General features: G+C 42.2%; 1 protein-coding gene across 1 annotated transcript; it reads left to right on the top strand.

The window, feature by feature from the left end:
* The first annotated feature begins 7,009 nt into the window (after nt 1–7,009).
* On the top strand, nt 7,010–21,635 carry lrrc40 (leucine rich repeat containing 40). The gene is made up of 15 exons (XM_034235518.1): nt 7,010–7,249; nt 7,516–7,697; nt 10,417–10,490; nt 13,157–13,286; nt 13,383–13,506; nt 13,652–13,791; nt 13,991–14,163; nt 14,386–14,476; nt 14,691–14,736; nt 14,999–15,101; nt 15,174–15,281; nt 15,368–15,478; nt 17,882–17,959; nt 18,069–18,254; nt 21,266–21,635. Exons 1-15 carry the CDS (start codon nt 7,105–7,107, stop codon nt 21,369–21,371), a joined length of 1,797 nt encoding a protein of 598 aa, XP_034091409.1. The 5' UTR covers nt 7,010–7,104; the 3' UTR covers nt 21,372–21,635.
* The last annotated feature ends 3,325 nt before the right edge of the window (nt 21,636–24,960 follow it).

The following is a 24,960-nucleotide window of genomic DNA, read 5'->3' on the forward strand; positions in this document are numbered from 1 at the left end:
AAGAAAAAAGATTTGGCTGGGTTAATCGGAACAAGAGAATACACAGACAGAGAGGGAAAAGGTCATTGGATAAAAGTTATTCTTGATAACCCTCTAGAAAGATCTCATGAACTTCCCCATTCAATCTATCAAGACCCGAGCAGTTCTATTAGATATAGGATAAGAAACAGAGATAGGGAGCACAACAACCTATCTCTTCGTCAGATGCACTCCCCCGCTTATCTAAGCGACTCTGTACCCCGTTACCCTCTACAAAACCATAGACCAGCAGAGGGAAAATGGGGGGTGGGTAAGGGTAAGGGTTTTTAAGAATAAACCGCAAGGGTCTAAAGGGAAAAAATATGAAATATAAGGTACTATATTTTAAGTAATCCTATCTACTATTCCTATATTTGAATAATGTATAAACTATTTTTAAAATACTTTATGAAATCCTATGTTATGTTATAAATATTAAAATAAAGAACTAAATGAATAAATAAATAACTAAATAAATGAATAAATAGATAATTAAACAAAAGCCAGAGAGAAAAAGTGAGTTTTAAGTGTTGATTTAAAAAACCCCAGGGTCTGGGCCGACCTCACATGGAGGGGCAAAGTATTCCAGAGCCTAGGGACAGCCGCTGCGAAAGCTCGATGCCCTCGGGTTTTAAGCCTGGTCTTAGGCACTATCAACAACAGCTGATCAGCCGACCTTAAGGCTCTGCCTGGGGTGTAGCGATGGAGGAGTTCGGCTATATAGGCAGGAGCCAGCCCATTTAGGGCTTTAAAAACAAATAAAAGGAGTTTAAAATCTATTCTGAACCGAACTGGAAGCCAGTGCAATGAAGCCAGAATTGGGGTGATATGGTCACGCTTTTTATGGCCAGTAAGAAGACGTGCAGCTGCATTCTGAACTAGCTGGAGGCGTCTAATTGAGGCCTGATCCATACCCACATACAGAGCATTACAATAATCCAGTCTCGAGGTAACAAAGGCGTTAATAACCCTTTCTAGGTCTTTAAAAGATAAAAACGACTTGGTCTTAGCCAATAGTCGTATTTTGAAAAAGCAGGTCTTGACTACAGTGCTAACCTGCTTATCAAATTTAAAGGCGCTGTTAAAGGTCACTCCAAGGTTCATGACAGAGGGGAGGATATTTTTATTGAGGGAGCCCAGAATATCAACCGGGGAGACTGTTGGTTGGGGTCCAAAAAAGATGACCTCGGTCTTGCTCTCATTGAGGGTAAGGAAGTTTTGGCTCAGCCAGGATTTAATCTCTGTTAAGCAGTCCTTCAACTGCTGTAGTGAGTTGGCATTTTGATTGAGAGGCAGATAGATCTGTACATCATCAGCGTAACAATGGAAGGGGATATTATGTTTTGTAAGAATTGAACCAAGAAAACAAGAATGGTCTATATAACGAAAGTCATATGACATAGTAGGAAATGGTCACCCTTTTTTTCCTCATTAAACATATTAATACATCGCACTGTAGGATGAATAGAAAATCATAGATCATGAATCTGAGTTACATTGTTCAGTGGTCAGAAATACCGTAAATGATTTATTTCACGTGACAGTACAAACTAATTAGCTGTTTCTTCTCTGCCTAGACGGGGTTAGTTCTGCAGTTGATCTTTACCAATGTCTGGATGATGAAGCAGATTATTATAGACCCAGCAGTCTCTCGGTTAGATAGAATGAGTAAACATATGTTATTCAAATTAAATTATAATATGACTTACTTATGTTTGGGATGCCAATATGTAGTGTCCCCTAAGGCCTAAAGGGACCCTATAATGCAAAAGTTCAGGTTCATATTAGTATGTTGTGCCTCTACTGTGACATGTCTCTATGTCTTAATGTTCAAAAAGCTCTTTATTTTCCTCACACTGCCTGTGCTGCAGCACCTCTTTTCACCCTCTGTCTGAAACCAGAGCCCAGTCTGCTCTGATTGGTTAGCTGGTTGTGATTGGTCAACTATTTAGAAATGTCCCACCCCTGAGCCTACAATTCACGTACAATTTGTTGGAGCACTAGCCAATAGAAGCACAAGTGCTACATAGTGATGTCACTATGTTACAGAAGTAAACAAAGGACTACAATGCAGGCTGTGATGGCCACGGCCACACAGGATAAAACAATTACACTGCACGCTCACCTCCAGTAGTTATGCTTCATTTCAGTTGCAGGTAAATATGCCAACAATTAACACCATACATTTGATTTAAATGGTAAACTCTTAATTTGCTTGTAACCTGACATTATTTCGTTTATTCTCACACATTTGAGCAGAGCTAACACAAGTATTTGTTTTTATTAATGACTATCTTTGTCTTTGAGTTGCCGTGGTCGTTGGGGGTGGTTACTTCCTGGTTCAGCAAAATAAGTGGCTGAGGATAGATAAATACTGCAAGCAGTGAGTTGGGCCAAATTGGGGCAAACCACATGCTTCCATGTCAAAGGGGGAATTTGGATTTCGTCAGTGTCCTTTTGTATTCTGTTAATCATAATTACACCTTGTTTTCTATTTGGTTTGGCCACTATATATGTTCCTTGTTTTGTCATTGTGGCGGGTCGGTTTGTGTTCTGACCTGCCACAATATTCTGATGACCGCTTTTATAGGCTTAGTTATGAGAGATTCTTGGTTTATAATGTTTTTTTTGGGAAAATTAAAACACTACAGGAAAGGGAAAACCACAAAAAGCATAATATGGCCCCTTTAATAATATGCCATAAGAGGCAATGATAAAATGTTAGGTCATATCTATGACTACACAGAGGCTGTGTGTTTTTGTAAAGTTTAGATGTTGCATCAATAAAGCTCTTCTAAATCATATGTTCCAGTTTCCAGTCTTTTCCTAAGATATCCTGAAATGTATACCAGTTATTATCAAGCTTTAGGGGGCGATATATATTGGCATCACAAACGTAAAAACGATTTATATTGAAATGTAATTAGAATAACATCTCTATTATCCTGACATTGGTCCGGATCAAATTCAGAACTAACCCCTGGAAGTCTGATATTAGTTAGTCCTTCCTCACTCTCTTTTTTCTCAATGAATTGATCAGAGTTAATGGATAACTAATGGTTCACTAGCAGTTAAATCACAATTCATTCTGCATTTAACTAACCAACGTTCCAGTCTCATGTGTCACGTAAAAGAGACTCTGAAGCATTAAGCACATGGCAATGTTGACCTGACATGACCTGCCAGAGGAACAACAGATCAGATGAGTGAGACACAGGAAGAGAATGACAGTTAGAGTAGGGTTAAGGAGGGACGGACAGAAAGACAGAATGAGACAGGAAAACAGACAACTGATAATGACATTGTGACAGCAATAGTTATTTATAACAGCATGTAAAGTGCATGAATTATTACAGTTATTTTACTGGAGCAGCAGGAAAATGAAAGGATCAGACATGGAGACAAGATGCTGTTCAACACCACAGTGTCAGTACTCCTTCAGATTCTCAAAGAGATATGATGTTATACCGGAGGGATCAACAACATTGTTCCAACAGATATTCCCTCAGTTGTTCTTTTGATGCTGCGGAGAGCGCTGCATCACTAAATCCTCACAGGTTGTTAGTTGGGTTGGGATCGCAGATGATTCATCATTTACCTTCTCCAACTATACAGGGAGCTCTGGTGTCATATCAGACAAAGAGCATTGTTCATTTCAATATATTTTCATGAGGAAACTGTATCCATTTGATCGTTTATATATTCCAGTCTTTTCTTTAATTACATTTTTACAGTCTTGTATTCTGTGTGGGTTATTATAGTTTTGGTAGTGAGTGAAATGCTACAGTGATGTAAGCGATATCTTCTTGTGTGTAATGGGCCCCTCTGGTGGTGACAAAAAACAACAGCCAGTCATGATGTAAAGTAAAATATTAAAACCCCAAACTGCATGTATATGGCTAGAAAACGTGTACATGCGTCTACCATTAGTTTGGGTCTTTTTTCCATTTCTGTCAAAAACAAAGATCAGCAGGGACATGAATAACGTTTCACCCTAATCTCATAATGATGGAAGCATATTGAAAGCGGTGTATTGGGAAGGTGCCTTCACTCAGATGCCTCTTCAGCTGGTTCTCTACAGACTGGTCTGTTTAGTTTCACCTCCCTGCACCTCTACAGTGATGTTCTCATAGTTACAGCTGTTTGCATCCTTCCTGCAACACAAGACAACACAAAGCACAGTAAGCTTTATTTTACTTCTCACATTGGGTTATCTGCAGCTATCAGGGAGTTCAAGTGTGTCACACTGCAGGACTCCTGATAGTAGGCTGTAATGGGGGCTGGGTGTATTTTATTGTCTAAATGTGGACACTGTTCATCATTGAATTCAACCCATGCTGTATTTACTTCCACCAGTGAGTTAACCGGTAATAATCCTGAAGCACACGTACTTTGGTTATTAACAAATTGGTATATGGATTAAAAATGGTTTAAAATAAACACAGGGAACTTGTAAATGCATTTGATGCTGCTTTCCTCTTGTTTCCATGTACAAGTGCTACTTTTATTTATGAGCGAGTAATAGTGTAATGCCACATTGATGATGAATTATAAGTTAATGATCATTGTGGTCAAGGTAAATAAAATATGGCCATAAACTATTTAATCGTTTATTTAGCAGGGACAATGAATCAATGAACACTTAAAACAATCAAATGTGTCAAGCGTAAATATGCCAGATTTAGCTTTGAGCTCATTTCCATCCCAGTCCCTCACATAAAACATTTAAGAACATGACATTTTACAAACATAGCAAAAACAAATACATGATATGCAAAAAGTGCAAAAGAGTAAGAGCAGCATACACAAGTATTTATGACATGGTCGTAATAGGTGCTTTTTATGGCTATGGTGGAGTAAAGTCATTCAGTGTGTGTGTGTGTGTGTGTGTGTGTGTGTGTGTGTGTGTGTGTGTGTGTGTGTGTGTGTGTGTGTGTGTGTGTGTGTGTGTGTGTGTGTGTGTGTGTGTGTTTGTCTCTGACCTGTTCTTCCTGAGCAGTCTATGAACGATCAGGATGACAAAGACGATGAAGAGGAACCCGACTACAGCTGTCAGACCCACCAACCAGGGCTGCAGGGTGACTGACTTAGAGCCTGCTGCTGCTCGCAGGCCAGTTTTGGCGCCTGAACATAAACACAAACACACACAGAAAATAATAACTTCAACGCCTATCTAGAGCCATGTTTAGGAAAATGATAAGTCACATTGTGATGGACAGTGAACTCTCCTGAATACGAATATTTGGCTGTGTTTAGAATGCACTGAGAATTTTGTACAGAAAGGAATCTATTGTTTATTGCGTTGAGAGAAATTATGTATATGTTGAAGTCAAAGCTGATAGAACTTAATATTTTAAGAATAAATACACTAAGTTACGACATTTTGAGAAAGATGTCACAATGTTTGACACAAAAATAGTAAGAGTTTGTCTGCCAACGGTGGCATTAATACAGCATGGCACATTAACAACACATTCTTTCAGCCGCCATCACTGTTTCTTACTTGAATAGGGAACACAAACTCATACAGACACATAACTTCATATTTATCTAGAAGAGCTGGAACGTAATTAAAAGTCATACCTTTGTCACCTGAGCAGCTGGAGGCACACAGCAGCAAACACAACACAAGAACACACAGATTCATCCTGAAGACTGAAAACAAAACAGCAACAGGACCGGACACTCAGCTCAACAGCAATGCTGACACACACACACACACACACACACACACACACACACACACACACACACACACACACACACACACACACACACACACACACACACACACACACACACACACACACACACACACACACACACATGGTCAAAGTTCACAGTCCAGGGTGAGGTGTGTGTGTGTTATGGGCAGTAAAACTATCAGACCCATTGTTGGGCCATGATTGGGGCTGTGCATATGGAATTTATATTTAATGGTATTAATTCAGTTTCAGTTGGAGGTTATATGACATTGAAAAAAAAGACTGCTATATAAACTGCTGCTACAAAAGAAGCCTTTCAATTATATTTGAACTTAAAGCCTTCACTGGCCTACAGTCACCTGTCATGTCAGTGTAGTATATCGTGCTAAACAGTATCAATTGGCAGCTTATCATGCTATCACAAACCTGTTTCTGCACATCAAATCTGGAACCTTCTGAACCACTAAGGTCTAAAGGCAGAGGTACAAAAAAAATAGATGTAAAAGATTAACATTTACAACACAACATTGTTCTCTTTTCATCTATTGTGACATTTATACACAGGGTTCCTGAGGGAGCAAAACCCTTACAGTGCTCTCACTGCATAGAAGACCCACAACTGATGGTTGTGTGCCATTGCTTCAGTGTTTGCTATCATGTTGTTGATCCTCTAACAATATGCAGTATAATGTAAAAACAAACTACCAGTGCTGACATAACTCTTCAAGAGGTCTGGTTTACCACTCCCTGTTATATTGCTGACTTCTTAGTCATGCACGTGGCAGTCTGTACTTTGAGATCCTTGAGCAGAGGTCTTATTTTCTATGAAAACTAAAGGGGAGAGTGTTTGCAGTCTGGTGAACCGAAGCACCCGAGTTAGTAAAGTCCCCGCTCAAAACAGAGCCTTGTTTTGATTGGCGAGTCTTTTCATTTTCAACTTTTCATTTCTCATTCCCTTTCAAATGTCTCCTATTTCCTTTAAATTATTTTCCTATGCTTACCTTTTACTTTAACCCTGATGACACAATTAGTATTTAATTCTGGTTGATTTGTATTCATTTATTTTGTATTTATTTATCTATGTATAAAAGGAACTGATCTGGCCAAAAGACTGTTTCCTCCCTTTCGTTTGTCTATTTATTTTCCAGCATAATGTCAACGATTTCCCATTGGTGAAATGTCTTTGATAATGTCTTGTTCCACACTTGTCCAGTAGGTGGCGGTAAAGCACTGCAAAACTGCTCAGCTAACCGAAAATAAACACTTTACGCAGAAGAAGAGTAACTGCTTTTGTGGTTGGTGGGACGTGGGCGGGAAGCAAAGTGGGTGTTGACTTTGCTACATATGTAAACACTTGGCTAATTTCTCTAGACATACGGACATGTCTCGATTTAAAAGAGAGGGTCAGGGGGGCTCTCTAGCGGGCTTCAAGACAGAGGAGACGGAGCCAACCGTCCCCTCCGGTCTGCTGAAGGCGGCCAGGAAGAGCGGCCAGCTCAACCTGTCTGGTCGGGGGTTGAAAGAAGGTAACTGTTAGCATGTTCAAGAGATAACACAAGGCAACTGTTAGCTGTCACTGTTAGCATGTTCAAGAGATAACACAAGGCAACTGTTAGCTGTCACTGTTAGCATGTTCAAGAGATAACACAAGGCAACTGTTAGCTGTCACTGTTTGCATGTTCAAGAGATAACACAAGGCAACTGTTAGCTGTCACTGTTTGCATGTTTTAAGAGAATGGGTCGCCTATATTATCAACTAACTTATTCATCCATTTATATTTCTGTGTGTCAGTTCCTAAGGAGGTGTATCGTCTAAACGTTGACCCACCTCTGGAGGCCCAGCAGAATGTTTCCTTTGCAGAGTCAGATCGCTGGTGGGAACAGACTGACCTCACCAAACTGCTGTTGTCGTCCAACCAGCTCACACAGCTGTCTGATGACATCAGATTACTGCCTGCACTCATGACACTAGATGTAAGTAACACCCTGAGCTCACTCATTAGCGATAATGCATGGATGCAACCCTTATTGGTGCTTTTACTGAGAGACAAAAAAGAGCTAAATCATTCATGACAAAGCACATGAAGAATTGCATTGATTGCACAGACAGGTGTTATCCTCTTTAGACGATCTAATTCTGAAAAACAAAACGGTAGCAGCATCTTCCTGTTTGCACTGCGCAAATAACTGAAAATGTGGCTTTTTCCAAATACGGCACACAGACGTTACGATGCCGTTTGGGTACGCGGTACACTTTTGTATGTTTATGTTTTTTCTACATAGTAAATCTTATCCATCTTGAATGTATTGGTTATCCTGTCACAATTACTCTTTTCCTGCTTACTGACCATAGGTTTGGAGTATATCAAAAGAGAAGAAAAGGGGAGTGAAAAGGTGCCACCCAAAATGATTAACAGCTATTTTACCCACAGTGTGAGCTGAAAAACAGTAGAATCCCAATTCTCATTCATTAGTGTACATAATTAAACAGTGGCAGTATAGTGTGTTGAAGGCCACCAAATTAAGCTTTTACAGATAAAATATTCTTTTTTTTTTTTTTTTAAACCACAACACCAACCAATCAATAAGAAGCCTGGCTTAGTTGCTCCTCCAACAGGTGGAACCCATTGCCGTTGTTTTCTTCCACAAGCCTGAGTAAGATCTGATCAAAAGTCTGTCAAGTTACCAAAGCTTCTTTTAAATGAACAATACCACAATTGACTAAGTCAATGACAACAACAAATAAAAAAACACATATGGTGTAAAAAAAAAAAAAACTCATTTTAATTGGTGGATCCAATAATGTGACATAAATTGACCCAGAACTCCTTTAATGTGTTGCTAACCTAACTCATTGACTTTCTAACTATAGAACTTAAAGGTCCCATGTCATGCTTTTCCGGTTATTACCCCTTGTGTGTTATGTAGCTTTTTCTGCATGTAAACGGTCTGCAAAGTCACAAACTCTCAAAGTACACCCTGTAGCGAGTAAAACTCTAACACAGAAAATACCTGTCTTTGCTGCCCCAGAACGCCTCGTTGGAGATTTTTCTTTTTCCATTTTTTTCTTCCTGAGTATAGTGACGTGACCATACCCAGGTCCAAATGGATCAATCCGTGGAGCTCCTCACACAGTTCGCCACACACTCGTGTGTGTGTGCTCAGGCTGAGTTCCTCGGTGTCACGCTGTCTCGCAGACCCCACACAGCAACCAGGAAACGACACCAGTAATACAGCTCACACTGTCCGCTCCTCGAACCTCAAAGGGCGGAGCAGCGAGCCCCGCAACGTCCCGCCAACACGGCACCCAGACCCCACGCAGCATTCTCATCTGTTTGCACAGGCGGCGCGTGAGGCTCAGGTTTGGGAAGGCTAAATAACTTTTTTCATCTTATGCTGCCCGCCTCCGGCGTCTTTAGAAAAGAGATCAACTCAGTGAAAGCACCGCCTGCTGACCGATCAGAGCTCAGTGTGCGGAGTTTAAATCTATCAAGTCATATTACAGGAAAAAGGAAATGCAGTTTAAACTGCCGTATGCAGAGAAGACGCCGACGTGTCGCACTTATCATTCATATCACACTGACATCACATCATCAATCAGATCATTGATCTCACATCGATATCACAATATTTCCTTATCTGAGTCAGCTTCTCGAGCCGTATCTGGCCGTGCAACACTTAGTTACATTGTCACATACTGTATGCAGACGTATTATTTTAAGCAACACATTAAGTTGACGAAACACTCAACTCAAATGTAATAAAGTCAGATCCCCTCGTGTTTTAGATGGGGCAGTATCATAAAACTGTTGTACGCTTTCAAACACTCGGTAGTTTATTTTTTAACGAGTTGTTCTGTATTCTCCTTGCAGGTGCAACTATGTGGCTTGTATCCTGGATTATATGTTTAAGTCATCATGGATGTTTAAAGTTCATATTTGTCTAATATTAGTTTACTTTTCATTAATGAAGTATGATGTTGCTCTGTCAGTACACTTGTCCCTGTTTGTGATTGGTCAAATGTAGCTAACCCCGCCCCTTTCACGTGAACGCGTTCTCAGCTGGAGAGAGAAACCCTGGCTTGATTTACCGAGTTGATAACCAGCGCCGTAGGACCGTTTAGCGAGATCGCGTTTGTTAGGGTTAGTTAAGATAACTCAAGCATATCCAGGGTCTGTTGAGCTGGCTTCGTGGTACAGGGCACAGGTGGCTGCATAGCAGCGCTAATGTCAAAGACTTTATATTTTTATTTTACCAGGATGCAGTTACTATTTGGGAAGGCTTAGCCTTCCCTAGCCTACAGCACCCGCCGCCCCTGTCTGTTTGTCATTACTGGTGTCATTTTCTGGTTGCTAACAAACGCCATTGTAACACATAAACACACATCAGAGCACAGTGGGCTCATAGGGAGGGGAGGGCAGGAGATCCAACAAGGCGTGTAGGACAGAGTGAATACACATACTATACAGAGATGCTGTATGAGAAACCAATGTGAGTTTGGAACATTGAACAATGTAAATCTATTCTAGTAGACCTCAACAATGGAATTATGATCAGTAGAAATGACCATGACATGGGATCTTTAAACACAGTAAATATAAAGAACCCATCTTAGTACTTAGAAGAAGTCACTCCAGAGCATTTATCATTTTAATTTTTGTTATTATAATGTAATGTTAATTTTTTTTGGCAGCTCCATGATAACCAGATGAGCAGCTTACCCAGTGCGTTGGGAGAACTGCAGGAGCTCCATGAACTGCGACTCAGGTACACACACACACTGACACACAAAGTGAAGACCTAAAAATAGGAACAGAAAAAAAAAAGACTAGTCTTTGTATTTCTGCATAAATGTGATCATATCTAAGTCCTAAAAATACATGGAACGAACTAAAGTAACACCAAACATGACTAGTTTAAAGGGGACCTACTGTATCATGCAAAATGCACTTTTGTAGATCTTTTATACATGAATATGTGTCCCCGGTGTGTCAGGGACTCACCAATGGCGCGCTCGCTTTAAGCGTGCCGAGCCGTCGTGCGGGGGCCCGTTTTTGGTTGCGTTTCCACTTGGCCTAGTTTTGGCCCGGGGCTACTTTTTCATCTTTTTTCTGGCCCGACTAAATCGTGGTTCTAGGGCCAGGAACAATCAGGCTGAGTCGGGCTGAGCATGCTAAACTAGAGAGAGAATCGCTGGCAAGGGTGCTACAACTACAACAAGATGAACATATTTGACTGTGATTTAATTGTAATACACGTTTCAAAATAATGCCGAAGTAACAACATACTGATACCGGTTAGTAAAAACCATGAATTAATGCTTTGACAAGTCTGCAGACAGACGGCAGGCGAAAAACCTTTTAAAATGCGTGTTTTCTAAATGGAGCTTGGCTAAGCTAACGTTATATACGCTCCGACCGTCCACACTCACAACAACGGCCTATACAGACATAAATAAACCAGCGACTGTATTCACCATGACTCAGGCAGTCTGTGGTTTGTACTTGTTTAACTTTTGTCTAGTTTCTGAACAGATATGAAGAGCTGTGAGCTCTGAGTGCTAAGAGCTAACGGCTGTGTTGTTTTTTGGGGCGCTCATTGAAGATGACGTCACGGCTCCGCCTACACTGCGTTACTATAGTAACTACCCCAGTTCCTAAACTGTAATGGAAGCGCAGCATTAAAGTGAGCCGGGCCTAATAAGGCCTAACCAAACCAAGCGAGGCCGAGCGAGGCCTGCAGTGGAAACGCGCCACAAGTGTCAGAAAACACAACCCTCTCTCTACCTCATACCCAAATCTCTAAAAACGGGGCTGCAACGGATCTGATACAGACTGATCCAGATTTGAAATATCTCTGACGTCAGAAACGAGGAGCTCCGCCTATATGGGCAACTCTCCACCTGTCAGGAGGAGACAGCCACGGTCATTGCCGTTCGAAAGCGCTGGAGACGCTGTAGTACATATGCCAAGCCTGTAGGTGGCGTTGTAGTCTGCCTCAAAAGCAGAGAAGAAGACTTCTCACAGATTCAGCCCTTGCAAAAACAGGGCTAAAAAAAGAGAAAATAGAGCGAAATGAGGCATGGCTAAAATGCATGATCTGTTTGGTATTTTGAAATAAAAACTTCACAGACATGTTTTATATAGGTATGGCCCTACAATATATTATTAAAATATAGCATGATAGGTCCACAAATAAAAGTACTCTTTAATTTTGTGAATGATGCTCTTCTAAGTTGAATTATGTTGCCAAGTTAAGATACACACACACGCTCACACTGTAGCCTGCATTACTTTTCCTGATTTATCACAACCAAAAATATTTGTCATCATGACATTTAACAATCTTTCTATGGATGCAAATCTACCTTAAAGGTCCCATGACATGCTTTTCCGGTTATTACCCGTCCCCTTGTGTGTTATGTAGCTTTTTCTGCATGTACACGGTCTGCAGAGTCACAAACCCTCAAAGTACACCCTGTAGCGAGTAAAACTCTTAATACAGAAAAGACCTGTCTATGCTGGCCCTGAACGCCTCGTTGGAGATTTCTCTTTTTTCATTTTTTTCTTCCTGGTCACGGTGACCTAACGACGAACAAATGGACCAATCCGTCCAAATGGACCAATCTGTGGAGCTCCTCACACACACGCACACTCACTCAGCCTTATATTTTCTCAGCCGCGCTACTCCGCGGAGTTTCGCCGGCACACACACTCACTCAGCCTTATCTTTTGTCAGGCTGTGAGTGTATGTGTGTGCTCAGGCTGAATTCCGCGGTGTCTCGCTGTCTCGCAGACCCCACGCAGTAACCAGGAAACTACACCAATAATACAGCTCACACTGTCCGCTCCTCGAGCCTCAAAGGGCGGAGCAGCGAGCCCTGCAACTAGGGTTGGGAACCGAAACTCGGTTCCAGATGAGAACCGATAAGAAAGTACCGGTTACCCATACAAAATACACAATTTTGGTTCTGCTTAACGGTTCCTAAACGCGATAGACCCTGTATTCCACCGGGTCCGTCTGACGGCCCGCACTGCCCTTCATTTATTTTTTTCTCCATCATGTAAGTTGCAGCGACAGAGGTCCACAGTTTTCCCCCCGAGCTGACCAATCAGAGCACAGTGGGCTCATAGGGAGGGGGGAGGCAGGAGCTCCAACAAGCCGTTTAGGACAGAATACTATACAGAGATGCTGTATGAGAAACCAATGTGATTTTGGAACATTGAACAATGTAAAACTATTCTAGTAGACCTCAACAATGGAATTATGATCAGTAGAAATGGCCATGTCATGGGACCTTTAAAGTTATGTGTATTTAGGCATCATTAAACGCTAAGAATGAAAAAGAAAAACGGGTTCTGGCCCCACAGGGCAGCAGCACATAGCCCTGAGTGGGGACAAATCTGAAGTGTGTTTGTCCTCCTGTGTCCCAGTCATAACCAGCTGAGTGCTCTGCCGGTGGAGGTGTATTCTCTGAATAAGCTCTGCAGCATGACACTGCAGCAGAACCGTCTGGAGAGCCTGCCAGAAGAACTGGGACAGCTGGAGAACCTGACCCAGCTGGTAACAACCACACATACCGTCAAATATAGAGACTCCTTCTATTCTGCTGTGTGATTAGCTGACCTAAGTGAACTGTTCGTTGTGATTGGTTAAAAGGACCTGTCCAACAACCTTCTGAAGGACCTCCCCTCCAGCCTGGGCCGTCTCACCTCTCTGCAGAAACTCACTCTGAGTCACAACAAGCTCAGCGCTCTGCCTGACAGCGTGGCACAGCTCAAAAGTAAGAAAACACTAAAAACCTTGTCAGACTCACAACGGATTGTAAAAAGGAATTTACAACTCTGGAAAGTTATCATAAAAGCAACTATTGTAGAATGAATCGCAGTAATGGCAAGGTGTGACTGACTCCTCTCCTGATGTCACAGATCTGAAGCTGTTGGACTGCAGCAACAACCAGCTGACTGACATTTCCGCCAGCCTATCAGAGATGCTGGCTCTAGAGCAGCTCTACCTCAGACACAACAAGCTCCGTGCCCTCCCAAAGCTCCCTGCACCCGCGCTCAAGGTAACCATAGCAATAGCAGAGTTTCCCCAGGTGGAGTTATAATGCTGACCGAGCTTTCTGATCCATCCTCCTGTTATTCATGCAAAGGGAAAGCACAACATGTAGTCCAATGCATACGAGTGTTAGAGGGAAAGTCCTAACACCAAAGTGGACTATGATTTTATCTAATGTTTGTTTAATTGTGTTTGTGTGTGTGCAGGAGTTGTATGTGGGGAACAACCACATTGAGAAGCTGGAGGCGGAGCAGCTATCCTGCCTGAAAGCCATTTCTCTTTTAGAACTACGAGACAACAAAATCCAGACGCTCCCTGAACAGATCTCCACACTGAGCACGCTCACACGCCTCGACCTCACCAACAATGACCTCAGCACGTAGGTCACCAACAGCACCATGACTCAGCTTTAAAAAAAAAAAAAAAAAAAAATCCTCATTGAAAACAAAGCACTATTCACTAGAAAACTATTATGGACACATGTTCACTTCCTTTCAATGATGTCTAGATGTTAGGTGATATAATCTGTGTGGTATGTGTAAGCTATGTTCCAGATCAAATTATACATTTATTAACGTAATGTGAATCTTTCTCTGGTCAGTCTTCCAGCCTCTATCAGCCTGCTGCCTGACCTGAAGGTGCTGCTGTTGGAGGGAAACCCTCTGAGAGGAATCAGGAGAGATCTGCTCAAGGTAGGACACACACACACACACACAGTGAAACATGAATTCACACTAGAATTCACTGCTGAACACACTATCTGACAGATCAATGATTCGCCTCAATGCTGCGAAACATTGTTGACGGCATATCAGTGAGATCTCTTTACTACAGCTGTGCGTTTACATCAGCTGCTCACATACATTCAGATTCATTTTCTAACAGCTTCTGTTGTCCTCACCACAGAAAGGAACCAATGAGCTTCTGAAATATTTAAGAGGAAGAATTAAAGGTACAGTTCACCTTTTTATGCTAACTCTCAACTGTTTTCTCTACTAAATCTAAAGGGGGCGTTCATGAGACACAAATCCTTCGCTTTGGAAATTCGGAGAGCATTTCTGTACACAGACATATTTCATGGTTACCATCAGTAATCATGAAATCACACCTGAAACTTTGAGATGCATTTAAAGTTGTGAAAAAGTCGACTGGACCTACTCATGCTTTATCTCGCTGTGTAAAAGGTCTACTGAAAAAAGTTGTGTTTGTTGCAGAGGAGCCTGACCAAGCAGAGGAACAACAGACAGCCATGACGTTACCCAGCCAGGCCAGAGTTAATGTCCACAACATTAAGACTCTCAAGTTACTGGATTACAGGTCAGTTAACAAATATATTTATATAGTAAATGATTTTGTAAAATACATTTCTGAGTCTTGTTTTGTGTTTAGTGAGAAGCAGGCAGCGGATGTTCCTGAGGAGCTGTTTGATGCTGCAGCAGACACCACTGTCACCTCTGTGAACTTCAGCAAGAACCAGCTGACCTCCATACCCCCCAGGTACACACACACACACACTCTTATCGGCAAGTGTATGAGATCACAGAGTGTACTAACTGTGTGTAACTGTGTCGGTGTTCCTGTAGGCTGGCAGAGTTTGTCTCTTCTCTGTCAGACATCAATCTGGGTTTCAACAAACTGACCTGCTGCTCTCCTGACATCTGCAAGTTCCTGCAGCTGACAAACATTGACCTCAGGTACACACACACACACACGGACACACATTTAGAGAAGAATAGGATGAGCACTAGGGTTGGGAACCGAAACTTGGTTCCAGATGAGAACCGATAAGGCGGACTGGCCATCTGTGTGTTCTGGAGAATCACAGAACGGCCGGTCGTCAGCAGGCCGTTGACGGCAGGCTCGGTTCGCTGATGGCCGGTACCGCCCTTAATGGCATCATGTAAGTTGTGCTGACAGGCGACAGAGGTCCACAGTTGCCCCACAGCGAGGCTCCCCCCGCCCTCCCATAGACAGTTCACGAGCTCAGTCACTTCATAACACCAAAGATGGATCGCGGTAAACGATCTAAAGTGAGGCTCCACTCCACTAAAAAAGAAAAAGACAAGGCACAGTGTAATGCCTGTTAATAGCTTGCCACAGGCCTTGCTCAGTTAAAAATAAAGCACAGCTATTGTGTAATACATTTGTATTGCATGTATATTTTTTATTTGTAAAAATGTCAGTTAAAGGTGGGGGAGGTAAGTTTGAGAAACCGGCTCGAGATACACTTTTTGTTATATTCCATGGCATGCTCTTAACATCCCGATAGCAATGAATATCTTAAGGCCCTGACACACCAAGCAGTCACCAGAGAACTCGCCGACTGTTGCGTCGCCGTGTTCTCCTGCGTCTTGGCCATGTGTCGCACGGGAACACACCGCAAAGACTTCAGCCGAGCACGTACGAACTGCGCATGTGTGAGTGGCAATAACTCTCCTTACCAGCAGGCGGCGGTAGTGTGTATTCGTCATTCAAAAGAGGCAACAACCGGAAGACAGAGAAGAAGAACAGACTGCGTGATCTAAACAAACAACAAATAGCATGTGCGTTCCATTTTCACTCTCGTCCATCGAAAACATGTTTCGTGCGGTACTGGAGCTATCAGCCATTGGAGTGTTGCTTGTGGAAGACATTCTCAAGCAACCGTTTCGCTTCTCATGCACTGATTCGCTAGCTGAACAGCCAATCAGAGTGATTTCTTTGTCCGACTGCCTGTGGCCGACGCACGGCCGATTCAACATGTTGAATTGGCCGTGGATAAAATAACTGGACGGCCTACCTGCCTGTCAGCCTTCCATCTGTGCACAAACTTATCTCGTGCCCTCATTGGTCATGTTCGTGTGTTGGAGGAGGGGCTCTGTAAGGAAGTAGCAGATTTCTTCCGGCTGTTTATTTTCAAATTCTAGCGCACTCGAGCTGGTTTCTCCAAAATTACCCACCCCACCTTTTAAAGCTTAAAAAGAATAAAGTTATTTTTGTTATCTAGACGTTTGACCTCCTTCTTTTACAATTTTGGAATCGAAACGGGGAATCGATAAGCAGACTCGGAATCGATACATTTCAGACAATACCCATCAGGGACGTGCACAGACATTTGGAGGGGCTATTGCTCTAAACTGGAAAAAGGGCCTCCCCCCAAAAAAAACAAGACCTTTTTTAACAAAATAAGCTAAGGCGAGTACTTGCATTCGGTGACTTGATTTTAAAAATGTTTTGCGGTCCATATCTCATTAAAATATCTAATGTTAGTAACTATTAAAGATAAAATGGGGACAATTCTGTTCTAATGTAGTTTGACCATTGTAACTGCTGTGCAGACATACTGATAAAATAGGGCCTCTAATTACCTTAAATAAACTCACTAATTAATTAAACCAGTTCAATACGCATTATTCTTATCATTTATGAGCGCAGTAACAGTAAGGTATCTAATTACTTAGTTATTTAGTATTCCATAACTTAGTAACAGAGATGGTCAAACTGAAGTAGTAGAGACATGGCAGAAATCCTACAATGAAGCGGGACATTGAACTGTTCACCCGTCAGAGGGCGATCAAGAAAAGAGAGAGAGTGGCCTGTTGAGGGAGTTTACAGATGAAAAGACACAGAAAGACAGAAGCACAATAACAACAAGTAGGCTATATTTAGGTGTTTTTTTGTAAATAACCGACGGTATCAAGAGGAAGTTAAGTCCCCTGGTTTGTCCCTTATACCCTAACTGCCATGAGAGAACTCAAAATCAAGTTTCCAAAATCCGACACTGCTGACAAAGTGTGTTTCCCGCAGCGAGACGCTACAATACTAATTGTGGGCTTATCATGTTGATTCGGCCACAACAGACAACATAAAAACAAACTCTTGCTCTCTTCAGAGGGGCAGGTCAGCCAAAAAGGCCAAACGGGCCGTTGCCCGGGAAACATTAGCCCGTACCTGTGCACATCCCTGATACCCATCCCTAATGAGCACGCCCCCCCTAAAGACTTGAGGGTTGTCCACCCTAGGAAAGATAAAATAAACAATACATCTGTCGCGTTGTGATCCCTCTGGTTTGAAGACTGCATTCATGTCTGAATATGTCCCGCCTCTTTCTCTTCCAGGAATAACCAGCTGACTGATTTACCATCTGAAATGAAAGACTTGACCAAACTGCGCTCTGTTACCCTAATTTACAACAGGTGAGTCACTGTGATGCTGCTGTCAATCACATCAGCTGACCAACCAGTAACATTCTGGATGAGAAAAAGTAGTGAATGAGTCCACTCAGTGTCTTCTTACTGATCCCAGGTTCAAGTCCTTCCCTCAAGTCCTCTATGACATTGTTTCCTTGGAGACGGTGTTGCTTGGTAACAACCAGGTGAACGGGGTGGACCCTCATCGTCTCATGAAGTTGATTAATCTGTCGACGCTGGATCTGTCCAACAACGACCTGCTGAACGTCCCCCCTGAGCTGGGCCTGTGCAGCAGCCTCAGGTTGGTCCTGAACATCGTCCCCTCGTGTCTCAATGTCTCAACTCTTTGTCCTCTGTTCTGAAGCAGCGTCTCCAGTAGAAGAATTGGGTGCTGGTCAACATGTCAGAAGTTTTCAATGGCCAAGACAAATTCGAGAAATTCCAGTCAGATATTATCTGTTTATATTATTGAGCTTACAAACTATTGATAGGAAAGCTATTCAGACAATGACATAATTGAGACATGTAGATTTATTATCTTGAAGTTCATCGGACTTAATCTGTAGGAGGAGTTTGTTAAAGTACCGCACCTGAAAAAGGGTTAGGGTTAGATTCGCCAAAAACGGAACATGAAATTCAAAATGGCCGACTTCCTGTTGAGTTTATGGTACAGCTTCAAGAGGCTTTTTTTGTGAATGTTGAAGGTGGAGGCTTTTATGCCCAGGTCCAACCCCCTCATTAACGTATCGTCCACACGCTTCAACAGAGATGCTTCCCATTCACTTTGAATGGGGGGACGTCACACTTTGCCGAACTACATTGTGCTTCCATTGCTTCACTTTATTGACAATCATCGGCCTGAAACCATTAAGTTGCTTTGCTAAGCTCATGTTTTTAAGACTGTTTGTTTGATTGTGCTTTTCTATCAGAAAAACAATGAGTAATAGTTAGGGATGTAACGATATACCGAATATCGCGGTATCACGGTAAATAAACGTCCCAATACCGTCGTGAGACTGACAAAATCTACCGCGATTTTTAATTTTTATTAATTTTTTTTATATAATTTTTTTTTTTCACAACACTTTTTTTTTTGTTTTAAACCTTTATTTAACCAGGTGGTCCCATTGAGATTATCGATCTCTTTTTCAAGATAGACCTGTCCAACATGGCAGCGAGTAGGTTACAACATGAACATAAAACAACAGAACACAAAAGGACATCGTATTTACAGGGCTACATGTACATACCTAGAGACATTGACAAGTACCAACAGTATATTTATATCTCGCCCTGTCAATAAGCCTCACCTTCTTGGCAAAAACTGTATTGTTTTTGAAGTGGTGGAGAGACAATGCACAGTTTGACCCACTGCTGTCACCCATGGCCAAAGCATATCTCTTCGTCCCACTGAGGTGGCGTTAGACTTTTTCGCTGTCCGTCATTTTGACAGACAGGATCGTAAAATATCCGTCATAATCCCTTATTACCCGTCGGGTCTGAACAGTTCACGAGAGAGCACGCTCGTGAACTGTCAACGGGGGGGGGGGGGGGGGGGGGGGGCGGCGGTGTTATGCCGTGTGTGCATGCACCTCGCGGGAGAGCGCACAGCGTAAAGCAAAACCTCCCAGACATGTATTGATCTGTACGGCAAAGTACGGTTTGGAAACTATATCATTTCCTTTTGGAGGGCATGCATAACACGGCATAACACCAGAGCCTCGCTGCGGGGAAACGTTGGCGCTGTTCTGAGTTTGTTCTAATCTGTCAAAATGACAGACTGCTTTCAGATTTTTCCGTCATGTTAAATAAAATATTCGGTTAACGCGACCACTGCCGTGCCAGCAACATCAGTACCAAGCGAGAGAGTTTTTTTCCAGAGCAGGGGATATTGTAAATGCCCAAACATCCCAGCTTATAAATACCTGGAAATGTGGACATTCTCATATTCCTAAAAACCTGTCTGATGATGCTGAGTGAGTGACTAGTGAGTTTGAGTTGAAAAACTAAAGTGAAACTTGATTTATTTTATTGCAGGGTCTGATTATTAAATGTCCTTGTTTATTTGTGAGATGCAGTGGCACAAAGAAAATGCCTACTTTGTTTGGTAGTACTATAGGTACAAAAACACTGGTTTTCTTGTTCCAGTCTGTTAATGTCACTTTGTTTTTGACACTTTAAAATACTGCTTTCCTACTAAAATGCTGTACAAATCAGATTTATTATGTAATAAAGAAACATTTTCAGAGTAAAAAAAACGTTTATTGAAAAAGAAAAAATTGACATTTTTTTTAATTTATTATTCAATATCGCGATAAATACCGTACCGTGGACTTGTTATCGCGATATTATCGTACCGTGAGTTTTTGGTATCGTTACATCCCTAGTAATAGTGGAATATAAGAGCTATATTCATGCCTCCTCCAACATGACACACAATGCTACAGTTGGACAGAGTTCAAACATCCTGCTGCTTCCTTCCCTTCACACCTGATCATTCTGACAGAACTTTAGGCAGTTGTAACTGGCTGCTGAACTCATGTGTTTGAGACTGTAGCATGGTGTGTGTGTGTGAGGTCAGTATCATTTTCATCGCCGTTCGTAGTAGAGTTAGCAGGGTATTTTTATTTTAACTCTCGTCCCAAAATTATTTTTTATCCTCCCCGACCCTATTTTTTCAGACGACGGGACGTCCTTAAACTCAAGCCCTGCGTTGCTCGGGCTGAAAGTTGAAAAAAGTTTAACTTTTCAAGCTTCGACGGAAGCGCCAGCCAATCAAATCATATGCCAGTACAAGCGCTAGCCAATCAAACTGTGTGCTTGTGTGTCCGGGGCGGGAGATTAATGTGATCGGTTGATGGTCGCGCGCCAGACACGCCCACCGGCAAGCTTCAACGTGACAGAACCGTTTGGACGATACGTAAAACTCAATGTTTGTTCGCCAAATATATACAAATATTTTAGAAAATAATAATCCTAAAAAACAGTTTCAATAAGTCCTCCATAGCGGCGGAGCGCTCTTTTTACAGTGATGGCATGTTGCTTGGCTGATGCCAACTTGTCTACCTATTTTAAATCTACTTTCTTTGGACATCATGACTGGAGATATTATATATCTGATGGACTTCAACTGGATTTCTCGGTCAAAGACCTGTAAGTTCCAGCTAATGAAACATTGCCTCAGATGTGATTTTTCCACGTCTCTTTAAACTGCATCATAACTCCTTCGGATGGTTTCTTAAGTAAAGTCTTTCAGCTGTTTACAGAACTTTATTTTGAAAAGGGCTCAATATGTTTGTTCTTTATTTGTAGGTGTCTGAGTCTGGAGGGGAACCCTTTCCGTGCACCCAGAGCAGCCATCGTGGCCCGAGGAACGGACGCAGTGATGGAGTACCTCCGCGGCCGCATTCCAACATGACCTCCGCTCACACCTGTTTTTTTATCAATGCTGACATTTAAAAGCATGAACCAACAAACTGATTGTACAACAGGAGGCCATCACACAGTTCAAAGTTTCCCTGTGAGGTGGATCCATATTCCGTGATGTGTTGAATGCTTTATATATATATATATATATATATACAATCTATGGATGAATGTGATGAATATTTCTTGACAATCGAACTACACATGACTGAAAATAACAAATGACAACACACTTTCAATAAAGTTTTGAAGTCAAGCTGTAGCATTCTGTTGTTTGTAAGACAAAGTGGTGGAACAGCAGCTGCACTAAGGGAACAGGGCTGAGGGATTATAGGGTCTGAGGGAGCATGGGTCTAACATAACATCCTGGAAAGGGGACATTGGGGAACAGCCATGAAGGACAAAGCTTTCCCTCCTCCCTATCGCTTTCCTTTGCTGTACTTTTCCTCCTCCTTTCCTCTAATCTGCTCTTCCTCTTTCCTTGCTCTGCTTTCCTCCTTCCCTTCTTTCACTAGCCTCCATTCCTTCTTCAGCTCTCCTCTTTCTCCTTTCCCTTCGTCCCTCTATCCCCTGGTTTATTCTCCCTCCTCCCTCACTTCCTCTCCTTTCTCCCTCCCTCTCTCTTTCCCCCCTCCCTCCATCACAAAGCAGACTGGAGGCGTCTGTTTGAAATGGCGGAGGAGAGCAGCAGAGTGGCTGCAGAGAAAACCCAGAGTGGAGCTAAAGTGTGAAGGGACTGGAGTGATCTTTGCAGGACGTACAGAAACTGTAGAACAAAACCAGGGACAGAGAGGTTTGGGGGAGCTATAGAGACACTGCACAGGTTGAGGGTGAGACATGAATCACACCACAGGGGTCGCTAGTGATAACCTGAGCACTGGGTTTATGTTACATGTTCTGTCCCCTCACGGCCCACATGTATGTTCTGTGACTACCAAAACTTTTTTTTTTTTTTAACTGTTTTACTTGGCAGTTTATCTAAACATCTCATCAAGCATGTTGTCATGAACCTGGTGTTGGTATTCATGGGTTTCTTTTTTAATTTAGTAGAACCCTCTCCTTGCACTTTGTCTTGTTCCACTTCCTTTGTGTTTTTCCGCCTTTTTGTGATGTTTGCCCCGCCCTGATTCTTTCCACCTGTCTTTTAACCCTTTTCAGCTGTTTCTTGTCAGTGCGAGTAGTGCTCTAGTCTCTGTAGGATATACAGTATATCCGTCTTTCCCAGTGTCAGTGTGTTCTAAATACCTGTCAGTGTCCCATGGTTTTGTTCCGTTTGTCCGGGTTTCTGTCCATGTTTCCTCCCTGTGGATTAGCTGCTTGTGTTTCACGGTGTTATCCCGGTTTGTCCCTTGTTTTGTGACTTTGCTACTTATGAGTTTCTTTTCACCACCAGTACATCTCAAATATGTACTGATCCCAGGCCTGTCTGTCTCAGAAAACGAAAAGATACAAAAGCCTGATATAAAGTGAGCTCCAACAGTAGTCCTGTCTCTTAAGGCTGTGGGTGAAGCAGAGAAACAGCTCATCACCTCTGCCCAGGTAAACTCACGGTAATCAGATTACATCTGACCCATCTGGAGAATTGTAGGCAGTAAAAGCAAAGGAATCTATACCAGCAGAATTCAAATCTCTTTTCAAATGTGACTCGGATTTATCCATGGTTTATTTTCCAATGCCAAGAATCTGCAACTCAGAATTCAATTCCGTGTTTGGGACCTCAATAATACAGCAGACTATACAGTGGAGCAAAAAAGTATTTAGTCAGCCACCAATTGTGCAAGTTCTCCCACTTCAAAAGATGAGAGAGGCCTGTAATTTTCATCCTAGGTATACCTCAACTATGAGAGACAGAATGAGAAGAAAAAAAATCACATTGTCTGATTTTTAAAGAATTTATTTGCAAATTATGGTGGAAAATAAGTATTTGGTCAATAACAAAAGTTCATCTCAATACTTTGTTATATACCCTTTGTTGGCAATGACAGAGGTCAAACGTTTTCTGTAAGTCTTCACAAGGTTTTCACATACTGTTGCTGGTATTTTGGCCCATTCCTCCATGCAGATCTCCTCTAGAGCAGTGATGTTTTGGGGCTGTCGCTGGGCAACACGGACTTTCAACTCCCTCCAAAGATTTTCTATGGGGTTGAGATCTGGAGACTGGCTAGGCCACTCCAGGACCTTGAAATGCTTCTTACGAAGCCACTCCTTCGTTGCCCGGGCGGTGTGTTTGGGATCATTGTCATGCTGAAAGACCCAGCCACGTTTCATCTTCAATGCCCTTGCTGATGGAAGGAGGTTGTCACTCACAATCTCCCACGATACATGGCCCCATTCATTCTTTCCTTTACACGGATCAGTCGTCCTGGTCCCTTTGCAGAAAAACAGCCCCAAAGCATGATGTTTCCACCCCCATGTTTCACAGTAGGTATGGTGTTCTTTGGATGCAACTCAGCATTCTTTCTCCTCCAAACACGTCTAGTTGAGTTTTTACCAAAAAGTTCTATTTTGGTTTCATCTGACCATATGGCATTCTCCCAATCCTCTTCTGGATCATCGAAATGCTCTCTAGCAAACTTCAGACGGGCCTGGACATGTACTGGCTTAAGCAGGGGGACACGTCTGGCACTGCAGGATTTGAGTCCCTGGCGGCGTAGTGTGTTACTGATGGTAGCCTTTGTTACTTACTTACTCTCTGCAGGTCATTGACTAGGTCCCCCCGTGTGGTTCTGGGATTTTTGCTCACTGTTCTTGTGATCAGTTTGACCCCACGGGTGAGATCTTGCGTGGAGCCCCAGATCGAGGGAGATTATCAGTGGTCTTGTATGTCTTCAATTTTCTAATAATTGCTCCCACAGTTGATTTCTTCACACCAAGCTGCTTACCTATTGCAGATTCAGTCTTCCCAGCCTGGTGCAGGTCTACAATTTTGTTTCTGGTGTCCTTTGACAGCTCTTTGGTCTTGGCCATAGTGGAGTTTGGAGTGTGACTGTTTGAGGTTGTGGCCAGTTGTCTTTTATACTGATAACGGGTTCAAACAGGTGCCATTAATACAGTTAACAAGTGGAGGACAGAGGAGGCTCTTAAAGAAGAAGTTACAGGTCTGTGAGAGCCAGAAATCTTGTTTGTTTGTAGGTGACAAAATACTTATTTTACCGAGGAATTTACCAATTAATTAATTCAAAATCCTACAATGTGATTTCCTGGATTCTTTCCCCCCATTCTGTCTCTCATAGTTGAAGTGTACCTAGGATGAAAATTACAGGCCTCTCATCTTTTTAAGTGGGAGAACTTGCACAATTGGTGGCTGACTAAATACTTTTTTGCCCCACTGTATATAAAAAAACACTAAGATTAAAAAAAACCTGGAATGAAAAACAAATAAAAAAACAATCAGTTACAAGTTCATCTTTTCATCACTGATGAAAGTTAAGATAGGCTATATGATCAGTACGACTCTACTTTAAAATGGTCAACCTAAAGTGGGAAAGCCTGACTAGGAAGGGAACTCAGAGACATAAAAAAAACTAGGAAAAGTGCTTTATTTACACTGTGCAACCATGATACATGTGGGAAAAAGACCA

The sequence above is a fragment of the Gymnodraco acuticeps genome, unplaced genomic scaffold (assembly GCF_902827175.1).
Source record: "Gymnodraco acuticeps unplaced genomic scaffold, fGymAcu1.1, whole genome shotgun sequence".
In the NCBI taxonomy this organism is placed as follows: domain Eukaryota; kingdom Metazoa; phylum Chordata; class Actinopteri; order Perciformes; family Bathydraconidae; genus Gymnodraco; species Gymnodraco acuticeps.